This window comes from Glycine max, chromosome 2 (genome assembly GCF_000004515.6).
Source record: "Glycine max cultivar Williams 82 chromosome 2, Glycine_max_v4.0, whole genome shotgun sequence".
Taxonomy (NCBI): domain Eukaryota; kingdom Viridiplantae; phylum Streptophyta; class Magnoliopsida; order Fabales; family Fabaceae; genus Glycine; species Glycine max.
In genome coordinates, this window is record NC_016089.4 from 47345897 (window position 1) to 47366639 (window position 20743).

The following is a 20743-nucleotide window of genomic DNA, read 5'->3' on the forward strand; positions in this document are numbered from 1 at the left end:
TTTATGAAAAATACATTGCTTAATTCTTTTAAGAGTGTTTTTTTTTTTTCTAAATGTGTTTGACTTAACTTCTCTTTTTAAGGAGAAGAAAAACATTTTAAAAAAAGATCAAACACTACCTCAATCAAATTAACATGACTAAAAACATATTTTATCCCTTTTCTTTCTTGATATGATTAGTACACATTTATATGATATCTCCGCAACGAAAATTTAACATAAGATCAAAATTTGACTGATTTTATGCAAAAGCAATTGGCCAATACCTCAAAGGGCCGCAGATTAACGTGATTAAAATGATTCACAGAAAAAAGACACTATGGACAATAAAATTGTTACAAGACCTTACATATTTCAGAACAGATGGTTTTTAGATATAACACGAATTTCACAGCTCATAGCCGACGGGAATAGCCAGAACCTCCACATTTCTTGCAGAATATCAATCCTATAAAGTGGAAACAGAAAGAACCATATAAAGGCCTTAAGTAAGCCATTCATTCATGAACGTGGGGGGAGAAAGAGTATTGATTTTCAGTCACACGCCAACAGTAAACAAATTCTTATAGGTGGTAAATAAAAGAAAGCATATCCAAAATGACTCAAGGAAAAGAATGCAAAATAAAGGCAATCATAATAATTTTTTATGCACATGATAACAGAAATTGATACCTGAACCCTTGCATACTTTACAGTTAATTAACCCCATTTCTTGCTTCATCTTGCCATCGTTGCAAAATACACATTTTGTGCCACCTGCTTGTCAGCAATGTTATTCAAAATAGTAACTTCTGTCAACAACTACTTCATATACAATGTAAAACACAGGTCAATTTAAGAAAGGCAGACTTGCAGAAATCCCATTGGTGAAGGAACAAAGAGGGTCACAAGAATAATAAAAGCATTGAGAGGGGAAATGGCAGTAAAAAGTAGAATTATCATTCATAGCCATCACCACAAATAGGTACTAGACTTTCTTTCTCGTCCAAATGACCTATTGCCATACAATTTATCTCCATTTACAGGGTGATATAATTATTGAAGGGAGAAAGCATAGGTGGAAAGGGGTAAAGAGAGCAATCTTAATCCAAAAACAATTGGTTGAAGCTTTATATTCTATATCATACATTGTAGTGGTAGAAACACAATAAAACCTGTCATCGAGCCAAAATTTGAACATCGCATGCTATCCACACACTTATACAGGTGGCCTTGACACTGCATCATCTCATGCAAGGTTTTCTTCTTTTAATTTCAGCAGAAAACAAACAGAATTCACAAAGCACTTGCTACAGATCACAACCCTTATGGGAATACAAATTCAGGCATGTTGTTGCTGGGAATATTGTTTGAAACTTGAACCAATTGCCCCTAATGTCTGCTTGGTTGAATAGGTGGAAAATAGGAGAAGATTTTAACATGAAAAACACGACACATTTGATTGATATGACAAAAACATGAAGAGGAGGGAAATTGTTTTTATTTTCCACCCTCTCACTATCCACGTGCTCAATCAAGCAGACCTCAAGCATCAAATCAAGCCAGTGTTTATACACATGAATAGTGATATCCTCGCTCCTAATATTTTAAAATGTTCATCGTATTCTTGGCATAAAGCCTTAATAATTTCCACAAATCAACATAAAAGCATAGTACATCAATTTTTAAGCTCAAATGAAGAAAGATAATTACCGTTGCCACCACAGCGCTCACAAGGCACCGGATCACCCTGCAAAACCCCATCACTCGTTACCAAACAGAAGAATCAACATTTGACCCAGAATATTATGTTAGAAAGTACCATACACTTCCGTAAGCAAAAGTGGATGCAATTATGCATGTGAATCCTATAGCACATTTCTGAATGAGGTAAACTGGTTGTTGCATTCACCATCAGTCCACCACCACCACCCCTCAAAAAAATTGTTTTTTTATTTTTATTGTATCAAACCAACAAAAAAAAATCAAAGGATAATTATAAACATTCACTTAAATTTTCTTATTCCAATCATTTTTCTTCCTATCTCTCTATACCTTTCCCTACAGTTTCCATTACATTATTTGTCACTTCTATCCCTTTGTGTCTCTACTTTTATTTATTCTTTTAATTCATTAAATGGGGTGATTGTTCACAATTTTCCAAAATCAAAACTGAAGCAGCTGAGAGTAAGCACTCAGCAGAAGTAACAATCTTTAAGACCAAGATACACTATTTAATTGAAGGAAATAATTAGAAAAACTGGACCCACAATATGACTAAAAAGAACACATTACCGAAAGCATTCATAACTAAATACATAAATGCACGTGGTTCTTATAGTAATACAGTAAGTGTTACATAAAATCTATCAAAGAAGAAGGAAATAAAAAACATATTTTTATGAAAAGTAAGAGAAGCCCAGAAGTGAAGGAACAGAAATGAAGAACCTTAAGGCCAAGGAAGAGAGAAAGAGCAATGGCGGCCAAAACACTGACAGTGACGATAAGTGTTTGCGTGTCGAAATAGAAAGTGGTGGCGACGCCGTTAAAGAGCAAAATGGGGTCGATGATCGTCAACAGCCTCGGCTTGATGGTGGCTTTGCGTCGTAGTTTGGAAGGGAATTGGGGAAGAGAGCGAGAACGTGTGGAAGAGCATGGACAAAGATGAACAGAGCCTTTAGAAGAAGGAGTGAGAGAAGAAGATAGAGGATGAAGGGTGTAGTAAGGAAAAGTGGCCATTGATAAAAAGCAAAGCAAACAATATTATTAATAATATTAGTATGTGGAGCTAAGCTATTCCCCGCGATTTTTTCACCAGTTACTCTTCAAACACGTCACATCATCGTCCCACCAAACACTTGCATCAATTAACATGGAATGGATTGTTCTAATTCCAGCTTAAAAACACATTTCTGATTCAAATCTTGAATACAATATATTAAATATTTAAAAGAAATTTTTTATCAAGTATATAATGATTTTATCGGACTCAAATATTATTTTATTATTAAGTATAATTATTTTTTTAAAAAAATACATGATTTAAAAGAAGGAAAAGAAAATATGTCACATCAGACATCACAAAAGCTTCAGCACTTGTTCCTTTTTCTTTTCCTTCGCTTAGTTCAGTTAATTTTATTTTTTTTAGTTGATTTTGATTTTGTAGAGATTTGTTTCTTCCTAAAGAATGCTGCTTACATATATGTTGAACAAGGATTCTCTCAATCTGTGCAGTTTCTAATGTTTTATTATGGATATGAAGCTAGGAGCTCACTCAAAACAAATATTCAAACTCGATTCCTTCTTATTTTGGCTTCTATTTTCCTTAAAATTTTCTGTCTGAAAAGAATTTATTGCACCAAATTACATGCGAAAACTAATTATCTTGATTTTCGCCACATTTCTCAATCTATTTGTTTTAGTTTACCTTAGTTATTCTGTTTCTTTTTAAGTGTCTTTTTTTTATGTTTGAAAGGGATAAAGGTAAGGAGAAGGGAAATAGAGAGGTAAGAAAAACATAACCATGTCTTTTCATTTGTTTCCTCGGAGAGAAAGTGAAAGGAAAATGAAAATGAAAAGAAAGTTGATTTCTATAAACAAAATTCAAAATTTTCATTCCTTCTTCTTTTTCTTCAATTTTAAATTTTAAACTTTTCTCTCATTCACTTTCTTGTCTTTCAAAAAAATATAGGGGTAAGGTTATTATACACAAATGAAAAAATACAATAAAGTTTCTTGTTTCTTTATAAAACATTTTAAAAGTTTTCTTTTATATCCTTTTTTATTTCAAAATAAATGCATTTTAGGTTGAAAATAAGTATGTAATTAAAAAAATAGTAATTAAAATTATTTTAAGCTTTGAAAACGAAAAATAAATAGAAATAAAAGTTTTCTATAAAAAAAAAACCAACACTTAAGAAGAAAACAAGAAAAAAGAACAATTTTTAGTTGTGTATTGCAAAGTCACACTCCCTACTTCCATTTATAACACAAAGGAAACAAGTTTTTTTCGTGTATTATAAAATATAAACAACGTAAACATGTTTCCTTCAAGGATATTTTTGCAAGATAAAAATAGGGTTTGAGAATAAAGAAAAGGTATGTGAGAATAATACTTACCTAAACTCTAATAGAACATTACCTTTTTATTCGTAGTCTTGGGCCAAAGGCCCAAACATACAATAAGGGATTTCTTATTTCCACTCCCACTCACTACTATCTCACTCCCCTTTGTAGTGTTGTTTCCCAAGATACTCTCAAAATTAATCTTGTGATTTTATACTCCCCTTTTTTTACCTCTTCAACCACCAACTTCACTCCTCCGCCTTCGCACTAACTTTGAGTCTTAGACCACCACCTCCGACCCCTGTTAGGATGCCATACAACGCAACAACATCACCTTGGGACTCGTTACTCGACAACTTTCCCTTTGTATAGCACAGAGGATTGGAATTCAAAAGTGTGCAAGAGAGAGATGCACGAGAGAAATCTGGGGTAGCTTTAATCTTGGCTATTGTGGTTTTAACCATATGTTGTATGCTTATTCTTGTGGGCTAAGCTCTTTTGGTCAGCTTTCTCACACCTTGTGATTAAGTGTGACTTTTCTAATAAAAATTTTATTGGCAGTTAAAGAAAAAGGTTTAGTATAGGATTAGAATTTAATTTTGTGGCTAGAGGCTGACACAACAGTGGAAGAGATCGCAAAAGAATTATATAAGGGAGTGCAAAAACACTTGTTGAAGAATCCAAAAGAAAGAATCATATATGAGGAGTGCAAAATCACCTATGAACATTAGTTTCCAGGGTACTATGGGAAAAAAATTATAAGAAAATTAAAAGGGAGAGTGTATTAGTAACGGGGGAGTGAAAAGAGAAACTCCATACAATAAAATATAATGGGCTTTTTTAAAAAACATAATTACCCAGCCTCCTCCTCCACCACTAAAACTGTTTCAAGATCAATAATGATAACTATAAGTTTGTGATTATTATATAAAATTTATTCAAGAAACATTAAAAAGTAGAAAAACTATCTTATGTTATAAAACAGTTTTATATTATCATCTAATTACAAATCATTATATATATATATATATATATATATATATATAACAATAAGTTTATTAATTTTTATAATATTTGTTAAAAGTGATCTCAAGGATAATGTATAATTTACTACCTATATAAAAAAAAAAAAAATAGACTTTAAAAAGGAATATGGTAATAGTTTTACTGGTAATGTAAATGTTACTATCAAAGGATGATGAGTTGTAATCCACACGTAGGTGTGGCTAATAGTGCTACGTGGGTGTATGTAAGGAGATGATTAATGAAGTAGGGGAATGGATAGGAAGGAAGGGCCGTTGCTGATTAAATGCGTCAAAGAAAAGCCAGGGCAGCATATAAATTGTACTGCTAAGAGCAATAAGTGTTTGTGCCATGCAATTCTCTAGGATGAGTCTGTCTAGTCTCTATAAGCATTTTCTGGCACCTCATCTGCTACTAGTAATAAATAATGCATTAATAAAGTGAAACTCTAATTCTAACAGGAGAAAAATGCCAAAAACACCTAATAAACGATATATATGTTTTCTCCAATTATAATTGCACACACACCATCTACCAAAATTTCAAAACACTGCATGGCAAAGACTGCTGCATTGAAGCCAGCACGAGTCCTCTTGTTGGCTTTTTAAGACACCCACCTGGCAATTGTGCTCAAATTCTCGGTGAAGACAAATAACCAATTTTTCCATTAAAGGGGAGCTCCTGACTAGTAAGAATTTGATCGTGAACATGCTTATAGTCTGGATGCATTCCTTGAAGAACCAGCATTACGTACACATTATCTAGTTTCTTCTTCATTTCTTTTAAAGTGTCAGCCTCTAGATATATTTTCATCTCCTCAACGACAGATTGGGCCTTAGAAACATAAGAAATCATGTCATGGTCAGATTGTTCAAGAGCGACCAGTTTTTGTGCCTTCTTCCAAAAGGAATGAAAGGTTTTGAAAGCCCTGAAACTTGCTAGGATGTCAGACTCAACAGATTGCCATAACAAAGCACAGAGTTGATAATCAAGCTTTTTCCACTGATCACTTTTTTTTTCTGAAACTCCATCCAATGGTTTCTCCAAATGATCATAGTAAATAATTTTTGCTATTTAGTTTCTCTGAAGTGATGGTTGGTATCTCATAAGTAGAGAAAGAAGAACCTTCTAATTTCTGACCATCTCCTAATGTCATTTTCTATAATGGAAAAAAAAAAAAAAAACGACTTGTAACGTTGAGCAAGCAACAAAGTCTCTACGGCATTCAGAACACAACCAAATCTAGGACGAAAAGTTATACTGTTAAGAGAGCCAGAATACACAAAAAACACACAACAAGCATATCAAATATCAGTTTTAAAAGAGATAAGAAGTTAAACTTGATGTTAGCTGAAAGTATAAGATGATATACAATTTTGAAAATAAAATATATACATTTGAAATTAGTTTTTTATATAAATCATTAACTTGATATATAAATTTAAAAAAGCATAAAAGAGTATAATGCTAGGAGAGTGAGGTTGATCACTTTATGAGAGTGAATGAAGAGTATTCAAATTTCAAATATAAGTAAGTAAATACGAGGGAGAGTAGGAACAATGAAAGCCTAGGAAAGCAAAAAGACGGGGGTACATTTGATTTGTATAAATTTAAGGGATAGGACAGCACAATATTTGTTTTACATTTGATTTTAGTAAGACTTACGGGACAACACAACAAAAATGTAAAATCTTACTCACTGGTACAACTTCAATCTTGTTACTAGTCTAGTACAACTTTTTTAGACAAATACAAGAGATATAAAAGAAAAAAATACTCATTATCTTTTTTCTTTCTCATTCTTATCTTATCTTGCATGGACGCTTATCATCTTTTTCGATTTAAGGATTTTTATATGGTTACTAATATAAAAAGTGCACAGCTTTTCTTTTATAAAAGAAAAATAAATTTTGGTTTTACGTTGTTAGCCTGTTACTAATGTAACAAGTACATATTATAAGATATTTATGATATATATATATATATATATATATATATATATATATATATATATATCATAATAATAATATAATAATATTAATTGTATTAAAATAATTAATGATAAAAAATATATAATAATAAATTTGACATTATTTTACTTATGTTATTCATTTTTAACCAAATAATACACGGCAGAAAAAGTTATTATGCAACTTAAATGATTATTCTATGTTATTCTTTTTGTATTGCACATTAATAGTTATCAAAGGCACCCTTAGACTCTTAGAAAATGAACACGTACAATAGAAGGAGATATAAGGGGGAATGAATAATTAAGGCCTTAAGGGAGAAGAAAAGATTTAAAAGGTCACAAATTCAATCTCCTTCACTGGAAACTAACATTTGCTGCTGATACAAAAAATATAAAATAGAAACTGATGCTCTTTAAAAGTATTTAATGTCAAAGTTGCGAAAGCATGAGAAAATGTTGTACAGACGGTGGGAGTACACAAAAATGCCCGCAGTCTCAAGAATGGCCACAGCCTCCGAATGATATCCTTACTGCTGCTCTAGGATATAATTTGATGCACGCAAGTTAGGCTTTTCTCGTTTTGTTTCTTTATATCCCTTGTTAGCATTTAACCCATGCTATACACGAACATAAGCTTAATTATAAATTCACAAATATTTGTATTTTATTTCAAATATTTATAAAATTATTTAAATTTTGCATTTCTAAGCCCAACAAAGATGTAAGTATGAAACGAAGGAATGGGCAGAACTGGCTAACCCAAACAAATACCAATGCCTTAATTTTATTTTCCTCTAAAATTAAGTGAGACGGCGTTGGTAACAGCCAACAAGGTGAGGCGAAGAAACAGAAAAAACTCAAAAAAAAAAAAAAAAAGCCAAATGAAATGGAGCAAATGGTGCGGCAGGAAACTATATTTTTATGCTAAAGGGTTATACCGAGGCTAGCGAGTCTCTTTTACAACATTACATTAACTCTGCTACACCATTTTGCAGCCCATCACTTAAATTAACACTACTGAGTGAACAAAATCTGGAAGCAATCAAGATGAACAAAAAAAAAAAAAAGTCAACCAACTATACCCTGTATACACTCACTAATCCAAAAATCTTATGTACTGGTACAGTACAGTGATGATGATCAATGACCCCAACTTGAACAACTTCCACACAAAGTTGGAAGTAGTAAAGCTCAACGGGCTGTGGTCGGCAGACAGTGTTGAGATCCGTTGACAGAAAGAATTACATACCACAATTCTAATATAAAACCTGCAGAAACCACCTGGATTGCTGATCTCACTAATTGTGGCCTATACGGAGTAGCCTTTCGCTATTTTCCCTGTTTTTACAAAAGCCCATAGATGTAGCAGAATATGGCAAATTCATCCCACGCAAGACGATAACTCATCAATACCAGTTTCCTTAATTATAAATCTTTACTGGCTTCTCGAAAGTATGGCGATTCTGAAACAAAACGCATGTAATTTGGAATGGTGTAATAAAACAAGTTCTCTCAACCTCAAAATTAAAACCCAGTATTACCAGAATAGTGGACAACCATAAAACAATTAAAAGACCAAAATGTACTTGATAAAAATCAGCTATTGCAGGCAAAGTTACAAACCTGGTTAACAGCATATGATCTTTTAGGAGCATTATCAGTATGCTCCAAACCAAGATATTGCTCCCAAGCACCATAAACATCTCTCCTCTATCACAAGATACAATGCAAGCATAAATTCAGACATATAAAAATGATGCTAAATATCAATTGAATTATCACAAAAAAAAAAGGAATCCAAGTATAAATGAATGTACCTGAAAACGACTGGACACAATGTCAGAATCCTGAAGGTATTCAGGACGCCCTAATGAAAAAAAGGCAAATTTCCACTGGCCAAACAAGAAAAATAATAAATAAAAAAATTAGATAAATTAACATCAAATTTACCAACTAACATTTATAAACAATGAAACTTCCATCATTCAAAGCAAAATTGCTCAGAAAAGAAGCATAATATACCCATAGAACACACGAATAGGAAATACCTTGACAAACTCATCATCAGGGACTTGAAGTTTCTTCTGTATTCTTACTTTAATTTCAGCCAAAGTCTCCCCTTCATGTATGACCAAGAAAAAGGGTTCCCCAAAGTTCTGAATTTGCTATCATATCAAATCAAATGGGAAAAAAAAAGTGACAAAAAGGTTGGCATACAATTAACGTCAGAATTAATTATCAAAGGCATCAAAATATTAACAACTCCAGTAAGCAAAATGAACCATTTAAAAATTATATACCATTTGGTTCTGAGCTGTGTCTTTAGTGAAATGATACACATGGATTAGACGATCATGAGGACCCAGATTTTTCTCTTCTTCTGGAATCTGCAATACCAACAGAAAAGTGACTCATTTATTTTGATACATAAACTGAATAAATGAATCTATATTGAGTATTTAGAAAAATCCACTCATCCAATCATTTCAATAAATAAAAACAGGAAGAATTCGGGAACTAAAAGCCATCTCCCTTCCCGGCCTACTCAAAAACAGATTTAGACTACTACCTCCTCTGCACGTAATGTCCAGTATTGATCATTTATACTTTCAATCTTTTCATTGGGAGGGAAGACCTGCACAAGCAGAGAGGCAGGACAAAATGAACATATTTGAATAAGAAAAATGGACTAATGTCCTAAAGTTAATTGCAATTTCAGTGGCACAAACAATTGGAGGATCACGAGTCAATGCTAAATTTAGTATATTGAATTCTGATTACTAAATAATTTTGGTCAGAAAAAATAATCAAGAGTATTAATAAATTAGGGAGCAGTTAAAATAGAGCTAACACAACACCTTGTATATCTTGTGATAGAAAACTTCAAGCAACCTAAGCTCGGCTTCAGGATCAGACAATTCCACCTGTAATAAATGAGAGCACAAGACATATTTCAAAAATTAAGGTGAAAAAGCATAAACTGAGGAAAAGACATGTTGACAACATTATATTAAAAATTTATTACTTCAATAACTAAATGAAGTACTGAACAAAACCGACAAACATGGCTTCATGTATCTTTTGTTTTAAATGCAAAGGAAGCCATGAGTTCACGTTGGTTGTAATTGTGATTTCAGTTAAGAGTAAGTGTACAATTTAGATGTTGATGAACTAAATAATACTCATGCACAATGACCTTTGTTTTCAGATCATTAAGGACATCCCCCACAGTGCTCTGCTTTGGGAGTCTGATGGTATGAATAACCACCTGAATAAACAAATAAAAAACTGTTATGGAAAATACTCTAGATAAAAAACCAAAACAAAATCAGATTACTATATACTCACTTCATCCTTGGTAGCATGGTGAAATGCAACTTTCAGAGTTTTCAATCCTTGTAGTTCTGGCAGAGGGATGTCAAGTACTTCATAGTACAATATATCCGAAGTCTGACATGCATGAAAGGAATAGGATGCTTTGTTTTTAAATAAGAAACAAGATTGAAAGATTGGACAATAAGTCAATAATTACCTGATTGTAGTGAACCAGCATATCAGACAAATGTTCCACACCACGATACTTAATAGGTTGGGGTTTTGGTTGTTGAGAGTAGCAATTGTGAGGGGTAAGCCTAATTATGGATGGATCATCCAAACCAAGTTGTTGAGCCACTTTCTCCACCACATCATCATATGTATAGAGCCTTGACCTAGAAATTCATATACGGAGTATAAGATGAGGATGCAAATCTAAGCATAATAATATATAAATACTTACATGTCCTCTCAAGAAAAATACTGCAATATATTAAATCTAACGATTTGCTCCAATAAATTACACAATGCTTACATCTCCAGGCAGAAGTCATCTTCCTTTGGTTTTTCTAGAGATCGAAAGTGAACAACCTAAAATACATAAATTAGACAGAAGAATTAGCAGATACCTTACAGTAAAAACATAATGAAACTTGCACAGTATATTGGTTACACACATACAGATATGTGCAGGCATGGACAAAAGGGAAAGAGGAGGAAGGGGCAGAATAACATGACTAAATAAACGGGTAGTCTCATTTAGGCATATCAATCCATACAAAATGCCTTCAATTGAACCCCACAAAGAAAAATACCTGGCGATTGTGCACATATTCAAGGTATGAAGGCACATCTGGATAGCGGACGTGTTCATTGTCTATAGCAGGAGCTTTCTGAAAGCATATAATATCTCCATCTTCTAACTGCAAATTTAGAAAAACAAATCAATAAACCAACAAAAGATGCAGTAACTTAAAGTGCATCAATGGTGTTTATAATTTACCTGGCTTGCTCGAAATGTTACTTTCTTATCAATAGGTTCACACATAACATTTGGCTCAAACTTAATTTCCTGCACAATAATAGTAGGCACAGTAAATTCACAAATGCCACACGATTCAAGTCATTCATTGAGATAAGAACCTAAAGATGAAAAAAATAAAAATAAAAAAAGGTCCTTCTTTAGAGGTAAGACTCATGCAGAATAGATCTTTTTTCTTGGAACATAATGCACTTTATTTGTCATCAATCATCAGTAAATTTAATTATTAAACAAATGAGACCAAGAATGCTAAATCCAAGCCAAATATCTCATTAAGCATATTGTGTTGAGATCATACAAGGATGAACTACAGTCTCAATTTTCAAGGCATTTTGCAACTCATTAAATATTAAACAAGAGAACACAAACCTCGTATAGTCCAATCTCTTCATCAGGATCATAACCAGCCATTTTATTTAACCTGGTTAAAATTTCTGATGGCTTACCAGTAGCCTTCACAAAGAGCCTTCCAACATAACTGCCACAATAGGGAAAATACATCTTATGTCAACAAAGGTTCACCTTTTACCACATCCACATGTTAAAATAAAAACATTACTCAGTACCGTAGCTCCTCTTTTTCAGTATCATATAACTTGAAGAAAAGTAATATATCATCCTTTGTCTTGTCAGGCGGTGCAATGGGACGTAAATCCTAAATAACAATGTAGTTTGTCAAAAGGACAGAATTTGGATATGAATGATTCATGCTATGAAAATGGTATACAACTTCCATAAATAAAAATGTTACCAGCCCAAGCTCCACTTCCAAAAACAATTTTAATTCTGCATTGTGAACTTTGTTGGATACCTCTCTCAATTGTCCAACCTGCAATGCAAATCAGATTGAGAAAAAACATATATATATATATATATATATATATATATAAAACTTCAGATCATATAGAAAGAGACATGCCACAAAATTAAATACCAAACGCAAGAAGATATAAATCACAGAAAAGTTAGCACAACCAGCAGCATAAAAACCAAACCACGGGGATCCCCAAAAATTAGTATGAAAAAAACTTTGTACTGGTTGCTTTCTTATTCATTTTAAGGAAATAAATAACAACTACCAAACAAATGGCAGACTTGAAATAATAAAAGCAAAGCCAACACGGGGAATAAACTGTTGTTCCAGCCCACGAAATCGAATATAAAATAAGCAACCGGCCAGGACAATTATGAAATTGGCAGGTTGATTAAGACATGAAGCATAGAACAGATTAAACATACAACATGTGTGGGGTAAACAAGCAATGAATATAAAGCTTGAAGGGGAGTATATGAGAAAAATAATATAGAAAAGCTTCAATCAAGCTAAAGAATTTACAGATTGTGCTTCTTCCATGTGTGTCAATGGTCGATTTGGACGATACGTATGGTTTTGCCGCTTTGCCCATAGCCAAAAGCGCTGGAATTGAACTGGTATTCCAAACTCTTTAGCCACCTCGTCCTATGTATCCCACAGATGAGCCAGCAATCAGATTTAAAAAATCAAACTTGTGAAAATAGAATGTCTTTTGAGCAATCATCTAAGAACAATGGATACTTCTAAATAGTAGTTGTATCATGTCATAGCTGTTAGATATCTTTCCATGCCAAACACTTCATAAATACTCGTACAATTTTAGATGCATTTATCTATTTTTACATTTATTTAAAAAAATATGCAAATTAAATTAAAATAGAATAACAATTAGATAGATTTTAACATTTTATTATGTCAACAATAACTAATCATTATTAAAACATGAATTCATTTTTTTGATTTAAGACATTTATTTCATGTTAAAATTAGATTGATTTGATACATTATATTATAACTGTGTTAAGTGCCATAATTTTTCAAATTTGTTGTGTCCCCGTGTCTGTGTCAATCATATTTGTGTCTCATGTCACTTTTGAGTCCTTTCTTTGAAAAAATTATACTAAAAATATCAATGCCAAGAAACTTGATGATTTCTATCCTGTTTTGAATTTTTTCCAGGCAGCAGCATTTATAATAGTCTTCCGTCAATGCATAATTTTACAATATCTGTCTCTTAAATGAGTCATTAACAAATAAGACATTTTGTCAGAAAATTAGTTTGTCCTGTATTCCAATATTTTCAACGAAAAAACAACAGCTTAACAAGAGAGATTTACTACAGAGACCAAATCAAATCAAATAAGAAACAAATAGTATATGCCAGGTCAAAACACATCTAGCAGGAGAGCTGAAAGTGTGATTAATGATGAATTGATGATACCTTAAAAAGGTTAAAAGATGTCTGTTTTTGGACACGGAAACTCCTCACTTTGTCATGGTCTACAAGATCAAAATATATATCCTTTCCAATCTGCTCTGCAAGGTCTTCATCTCGTGCCACCTAAGAAGTATCATATCACATGTTAACAGTTTAGGATTACACAACCCAAAGTATGTAAAGACAAACAGTAGCCAATTCCAGGATAGCAAGTTAAGAACTAGCCAACTAGGAACCTTTATAATAGTGTAAAGGTGAGCCTCTGCTTTTTCTTTCTTTTTGTGCTCTTTTTCTTCTTGTTCTTTCTTCAACCTCTCCTGCATTAATCCATTGTAGAAATTCAGTTCAAATTTCCCAAATAGTACAATGGAAATTTAAAAGACAACAGCTAAGTGAGCTTGGTTTGATTTTGGCTTGAGATAAAACTAAGGAACTTCTCGAGAGAAAAAACCAACCATGAGGTTTGAATGTAGAACCCAATGCAAACTATCCAAACCAACCAACCACATTAATGAGGCATCAAATAATTTTGGAAATATGATCTATTTGATAAGAACTTCAATTACAATGATGAGTTTTGGAAAAAACCGCTCACCAAAATGTTAATAAATAGTGTAAAAGTAGGTGTAACTTACACTGGGGTAAGTTGATCCCTTGGGTGTGTGTGTGTGTGTAAATAGATAGATAACAAAGATAAAAAAAAATTAGTTGAGAACAGTCATCAAGTATCTGAACAGAGCATGCTTATCTTAAAATAAATTAGCCATCTGCATTTATTTAGCAAATTAAATTTAAATGCAGAAGACAAACATGTACGTAAGAATAGTCACTTACCCTTAAATGTTCAGCAATGTCTTTTTCATCCACATTGCATATTACTTTGTCCTTGTCAGCTTCACGTATATACACCAGCATATAAGCATTTGAATATTTGGTGAATTTAAAAGGAGTGTTGTTAAATCCAGGATTTGTCTGCGGTAACTGTTAAAATACAAGTGGTTAAATAACCAACAAGCAAATGTTCAAATATAGGGATCAAATGCCACAGCCAATTGCAAAAAAACAATTACCTCTTCCTCGCCACCATATTGCTCCTCTAATGCCCGTTTAGTGTCTTCTTTAGTCACCCTCTCATCATCAAATTTATACCTAATAGTCATATGCATTCAATCAAAGCATGCAGTGAAGTGCTCAGTAAAGCAGCAAGAAATGCAATTCAAAATAACAAAAGAAGGTGAAGGGACTCTCAGAAAGTTGCATGTTATATTCAAGTTCATTGATAACCATTATTAGTAATGTAGATTACCAATCGAATAAAAAGTGTCAAACAAACAGATTCAGCATTTCAATTGTTTACCACTGCAACTGCCTCATTTAAATTATAAGATATGGCATACTCTCTTGCAACTAATAATGGTAACCATTATTAGTAATGTAGATTACCAATCAAATAAAAAGTGTCAAACAAACAGATTCAGCATTTCAATTGTTTACCCACTGCAACTGCCTCATTTAAATTATAAGATACGGCATACTCTCTTGCAACTAATAATGGTATCATTTGCAAACTACCAATTATGAATATGATTTTCCAGTTGAAGTTTAGTTCAATGTTATCATTTACAAAGTATTTTCCTTATCTATGTCATTTTTACCATGTATGTTTTATTATTTTATCTGTAATAAGACTCTGTTTTATCTCTGCAATAAAGAACTCTTTTTTTTACTTTCATTTATTGTGGTCCTGACTTTCATTTTTTTACTTTGATTTGTCAAGCTTTAGGGTGTGAGCTAGTTATAAAATACTAGCCACATTTATAAAATATAAGCTAACATTCCTAAATGTTTATAAATTAATATATAGTTATCAACAATCCCCAAAATTGTAGTTATCATATATCTTGTGCAGTATTTATTTTAACTCATAACAACAGAGTATCTATAGATCACCCTTAAAAGTCAGTATTTGTCACATTATCCTATATGTGTAACATATAGATTATATAGGTTAATGAGTAAATGGAAAATTACCCATATAAATTATGAATATGAATTTTCAGTTTTAAGTTTAGTTCAATGTTTCATTTACAAGATATTTTCCTAATCTATGCATATTTATCATGTGTATCTTTTGCGTATAATTCTGTGCCTTTTGGTCGAAAATCTTATGACCCATGTTTTGATCCTTCAGTTTACGATCTTATGTAAGATCTCAATTTTGACAACATTGGCTATAGCTATTTATTCAAGTTTTCTAAAAACTCCAAGCGCAACAAAGCATTCGATGAATGCAGCAAAATGAACATTTAATAGTAATGCGCCCCCTAGTAGTCATCATCACACATGCAAAAAAGCATGTAGCTCATATGGCACTGAAAAATTCAGGCCTGAAAGCTCTAGTATACATACCACTGCTCAGATAGAGTTGGCCTGATAAAAGCATAATAATGTCCACCATGCACACCACCACTGTGAACCAAAACGCTGTGGAAAAAAAATAATCGGTCAAATAATGCACATCACAGATAAAAATATGCATTCACATAAAAACAAATAATTGCACACTAATGGACATCATCAGCCCTGAGAAAGAAAAATTACAAAATTCGATGAAATTTATTGATTATTATTTTTAAAGGGTAACTTTTAAACTTTAACATTAACAATCCAAGTTTACTGTCCCAAGTTGATTCAAAGATGCAATCCTCCACTTGATTTGGAAAACTCATAAGGCCTATGAGATGGCTCTCCCAAAGATAAATTGTTTTCTTCTTTCGATTCTCTATCCTCACATCATTTTCTCCTTATTCTAATTTATCTTCTTTTTCTTTCTATAGGTTTTAGAAGTCATGTAACATGGATTGTACAAGACTAAGTAAATGGGTAAAAATATCACAACATATATACCTAAAGTGGCTTCTAAAAAAATCCAAACAAAATTAGGCATCATGCACCAAATCACAATCACCAAATAAAATATCATGAAACAAGAACTCCTAAAGAAGTCATGAAAAGAGAGATCAATAGAAGAGCAGCCCAAATAAAAAATCATACAGTCTGCAACAAATACAGATGCCACTACCACTACATTACCTATGAAGTGTGTAAAGATTGCGGACATTCCTATCAGCGTCAGGTGATAAATATTTTCCATTCTCACGATCAAGGTCAAGTTGCAAGGGAAACTCATAACGGTCATTAATCTACATGGAAGAAGAAGAAGAAAAAAAAAATTAAACTTCAATATATAGAAAAGAGAGTTTAACCATTCCATCAAAAGAGAAGAAGAACCCATGGACTGAAAAATAAAACTAAGTAATGCCTGTGATCCCTCTAGCAGAAAATATTCCTTCAAGTGATTGTTTCAAATGACATACATAAATTTTAAATACATGCACACACAAACAAACAAACCAAAAGATTTCCCACCCAGACCCACAGCAAAGATAAGCAAAATAAAAAATCATTTAAAAATAAATATTAAGAAAAATCCCTGCAGAAATCCTTCATGATTTTCAATATCACAAGGCACTATTGTACAACACAATTCGTGCCGAATCACTTTCTTACATGAAGTAACAGTACTGTAAACGAATACATACCACAAATAAAGAAGGATATCACTGTAGATTGTCAAAAATAAGTAATTAATTTAATCAATACAATCTTCAATGGCATTAATAGTGAGCTAGAGTAAACTGACTGAAACAAAACCATATTACTCTGACTGAAGTCTGAATAATAACTTCATCATATCCCAGCAAATAAAGTAACTAGAGAAGAAAATATAATATAGAGCAATGAGTCTATTTGACTACCAACCTTGACCATAGTATCCCGCATAAAGTCATATTCAAATCTTTTCAGTTGAAGCTGAAGAACAGGAGGGAAATCAATGAACAGGACACCCTTCTTAGCATCCTGAAAAAATGAAAAATCATCAGTTTATACGTGGAACTATATTAAAAAATGTATAGATATTGCATTCTGACAGTAACTATAAGAAGCTTAAAAGATTCAGAACTTGACAACTGCAAACAAAATGATTTTTGTACACCCAATATAAGAACTAAAAGATTCAGAACTTTTACAAATTACTTATTACAAGTAGATTCCAAAATAAACAATTGCAACCAACCTGCAAACCATATTGTTCCGCATGATATTTGTTATCCCCTTCAAGACGTTCAACTTCAACATACTTGTCAAAGGAAGCATAAACATCAGGACAGCCTTTCACATCAAGCTGAAGGTCTGCAAGCATATGCAAAACTAAATTAGAATCAAGTGGCAAGGTACAATTAAGCATATAGGTTCAGTGTGTACATGAAAGTACCATAAAATGACTCCTTTCTAGTTGATTTATAGTCCACATTGATGCATTCGATATAGTTCATATGATGCCCTTCAAATAACTTCTGTATAGTTCCCTCAACAACAGTTCCCTAAAGACAAAATTAACATAATCATCATGAATTTGAGACAGTATTCCACAAAAATGTTTGTGTACAAAACATCCAAAGATCATCCTTTACCTTCATCTTATCTTCAAGTTTTTCACAGAGGACTCTGTTCAGTTCTTGAACATCATGCTGCATGAAAGAATCATATGTATCCCATCCGAAAGATTTAGTGAGCTCCTTTGTTGCAACACTGGTGTCACTATACTGGAGCTTGTAGAATAAACTTTGCAAAGCCAAAGGGATGCTTCCCGACGGCATGTCATTCTCTGTTGTTGGCATATGGTATACAGCCTGAAATATGACATCCAGGACCCAAATCCAAACTTCCTCATCACTATCCAGTAAAAAAATAAAACTTCAGAAGGAAAACAACAATAAGAGAAACAATGCCTGACCTTTCGAAAATAAGGAATATGGTACAAAGTTTGAAGTAGAGAATTCATATAACATGTAGCTCCCTGGTTCTTAAGTCCAACATAGCCAGTCTCCTTTTTTGAATCATAGGTCCAGTAATCAACAATTCTACGAACAAGAACCTCAGCTTCAACTACAAGAGTATCATTCACAAGATACCCTCTACTAGGATCATACAATTCACCAAGTGGCATGAAAGACGTGAAACCCCAATCACTTTCCCGCGCATTGAATTGGTGCTGTGTGTCTACATAGTGTAAAATGAAGTTATGACAAAGCACATGGCTATGCCCAAAAATTATGAGCATTTTCATTTTATTCCCCTGTTACTTCTGTTTCATGGTAAATGCTAATGAGTGCCCTTAGCTTAGGGCACTTGTTAGGAATTCAAAAATTACAATGTATTAAATAAAAGGTAAAACACTTTAACCTCTCAATACATGACATGCATTAAATTAATAATAGTTTCTATTTTTTTATTACTTAACAAGAGCCCTTAGGGCATTCATTAGTGAGATCATTGTTTTATTTAACATGTTAATTCGTACAGTTCATTTAAGATAAGTAATATAACTATATCCAGCTTTAGATCCAATGTTACAAGGAAAATAATATTCAAGAATTAAATGTTCTTAAATTAATTGCAGCAAAAATCTCACAACTTTCTTTACTCTTACTTCAAGCAATGATCTTTTCTACGTACATACATCATTTTGCAACAATTGTAAGGAACAAACTTAATAGACTACCTTTTCTCACAGAGTATTTATTATGGATTTGATTAACGACTGCCAAGCTAAACTGTGCATATCTACTCCAGCCATAGGGCAAACTAGCTGAATCTGCAACATCCAAATACATGGACAAATAGTCCACGTTGTTCCCTTTTGGGAAAATGAGTACTCGCCTGCCCAATAAAAAAACAAGGTTCAGAAGAGATCATTAAAAATAAGCACATCATTAATCAACTCAGACAGAGTAAAAGCATGATACCATTTATAACCACCAACAACAAATATTTCTGAATAGAGCTTCTTTGTATTCATCCTAGAAAAGTTTTCAATTTTCCATGTGAACCTTGATGTCGAAGGATCCTCGACAGGCTGACTCTCCACAGTGTTGGCAGCATCAGGTTGAGCCACAACTAACGAATCATCAAAATAAATGAAAAAGAACAACTAAGTACCATGCCTTAAATCAGCTGAAAACCAGGGGAGAAAACAATAAATGAACTAGACCCCCTACTCACTTGCAAGGAAAGAGAGAGAAAAACAACGATAGGATCAATAAATTAAAGACGTTGAAAATACACAACCTCCCCAAAAAAATGCAAACTAACAAGAAACCACTTTTTGTCAGGAAAACCCAGAACTCCAATACCAATTTGTCACTCGGTTATTCCCTCTCTGCCTCTCTGGCAATCAAACAATGCATGAAGTGGCTCCCTGAACTATTAAGAACTATTTAAATCGATCATATAAAAGCCAATAAACAGAGTAACAGAAAAAAGCGGGGTTGCTCCACAGATCAAAAGAGTGAGAAAGCAACAAGTACCTTCCATAGGTTGGTGATTATTCTCAGCCAAATCCGTGTGCGGGACAAGCATCTCCTCGTCCTCCTGCTGCTGCTGCAAAAAAACCAAAACAAAAAAGTCATCACTATCACCCTACTTCGGATCCACCGAAGAACCCACCCCAATCAAATCCCCCGAAATCCGAGCACGAAATGCATCGTAATTAAAGCAAATTCCACTCTCGCAGATCAAAACCACAACCCCTAACACGAAACCCCCATCCACTCCGAGGCAACCCAACCATCCCCACCCAAAACGACAATCAAATTAACACCATTCGCCGAAACAGCAAAAAGGAACGAAAATCATGCAAGCAAGTAAAAGAAAGCGAAAAACGACGAGCGAAATTGAAAACGCGGGAGTGATTGGAAGCGCGGGGGGAGTTGCAGAGTGAGGAGGGTAAAGGAACGTACGTCAATGGGAGCAGGAGTCATCACAGTCATGGCGATTGCGAAAATTGACCTCGCGCGGCGTTGCTTGTGGAGGAGCAATGGAAGAGAGAGATAAAGAGGAGAGAGAAAGGGGGAAGAGAGCACTGTAAGAAAACGAGATCACCAGAAGCTATTGCTGTCTTGCTATTGCTCGAGACGAGAGGGAGAAATGTCTTCGGTTTTTATTTGGGGCTTTGGGCAATTTCGGTATTTC

At 33.3% G+C, this 20743-nt stretch overlaps 2 protein-coding genes across 3 annotated transcripts; both read right to left on the bottom strand.

Annotated features, from left to right (window-relative positions):
- Positions 1-260: 260 nt before the first annotated feature.
- On the bottom strand, positions 261-2719 carry LOC100305836 (uncharacterized). Its single transcript, NM_001250471.2, is given in 4 exon segments — positions 261-448; positions 673-756; positions 1693-1729; positions 2428-2719. Coding segments are annotated over 4 exon segments (465 nt in total). The 5' UTR covers position 2719; the 3' UTR covers positions 261-395.
- Positions 2720-7938: 5219 nt separating this feature from the next.
- On the bottom strand, positions 7939-20695 carry LOC100778442 (ubiquitin C-terminal hydrolase 12). 2 transcript variants are annotated; one of them, XM_006575526.3, is made up of 32 exons: positions 20512-20695; positions 20080-20149; positions 19519-19669; positions 19275-19432; positions 18507-18772; positions 18184-18402; positions 17985-18093; positions 17787-17902; positions 17471-17569; positions 16742-16851; positions 16058-16132; positions 14719-14797; positions 14483-14629; positions 13885-13965; positions 13652-13771; positions 12733-12855; positions 12148-12225; positions 11963-12051; positions 11766-11874; positions 11358-11426; positions 11170-11277; positions 10890-10945; positions 10572-10749; positions 10388-10489; positions 10236-10307; positions 9898-9963; positions 9609-9674; positions 9340-9426; positions 9088-9204; positions 8857-8931; positions 8663-8749; positions 7939-8502 (listed from the first exon to the last, which is right to left on the bottom strand). In XM_006575526.3, exons 1-32 carry the CDS (start codon positions 20539-20541, stop codon positions 8461-8463), a joined length of 3354 nt encoding a protein of 1117 aa, XP_006575589.1. In that variant the 5' UTR covers positions 20542-20695; the 3' UTR covers positions 7939-8460. The 2 variants fall into 2 exon arrangements, with proteins under 2 accessions (XP_006575589.1, XP_003519464.1); XM_003519416.5 differs by having other exon boundaries at positions 20080-20152.
- Positions 20696-20743: the final 48 nt, after the last annotated feature.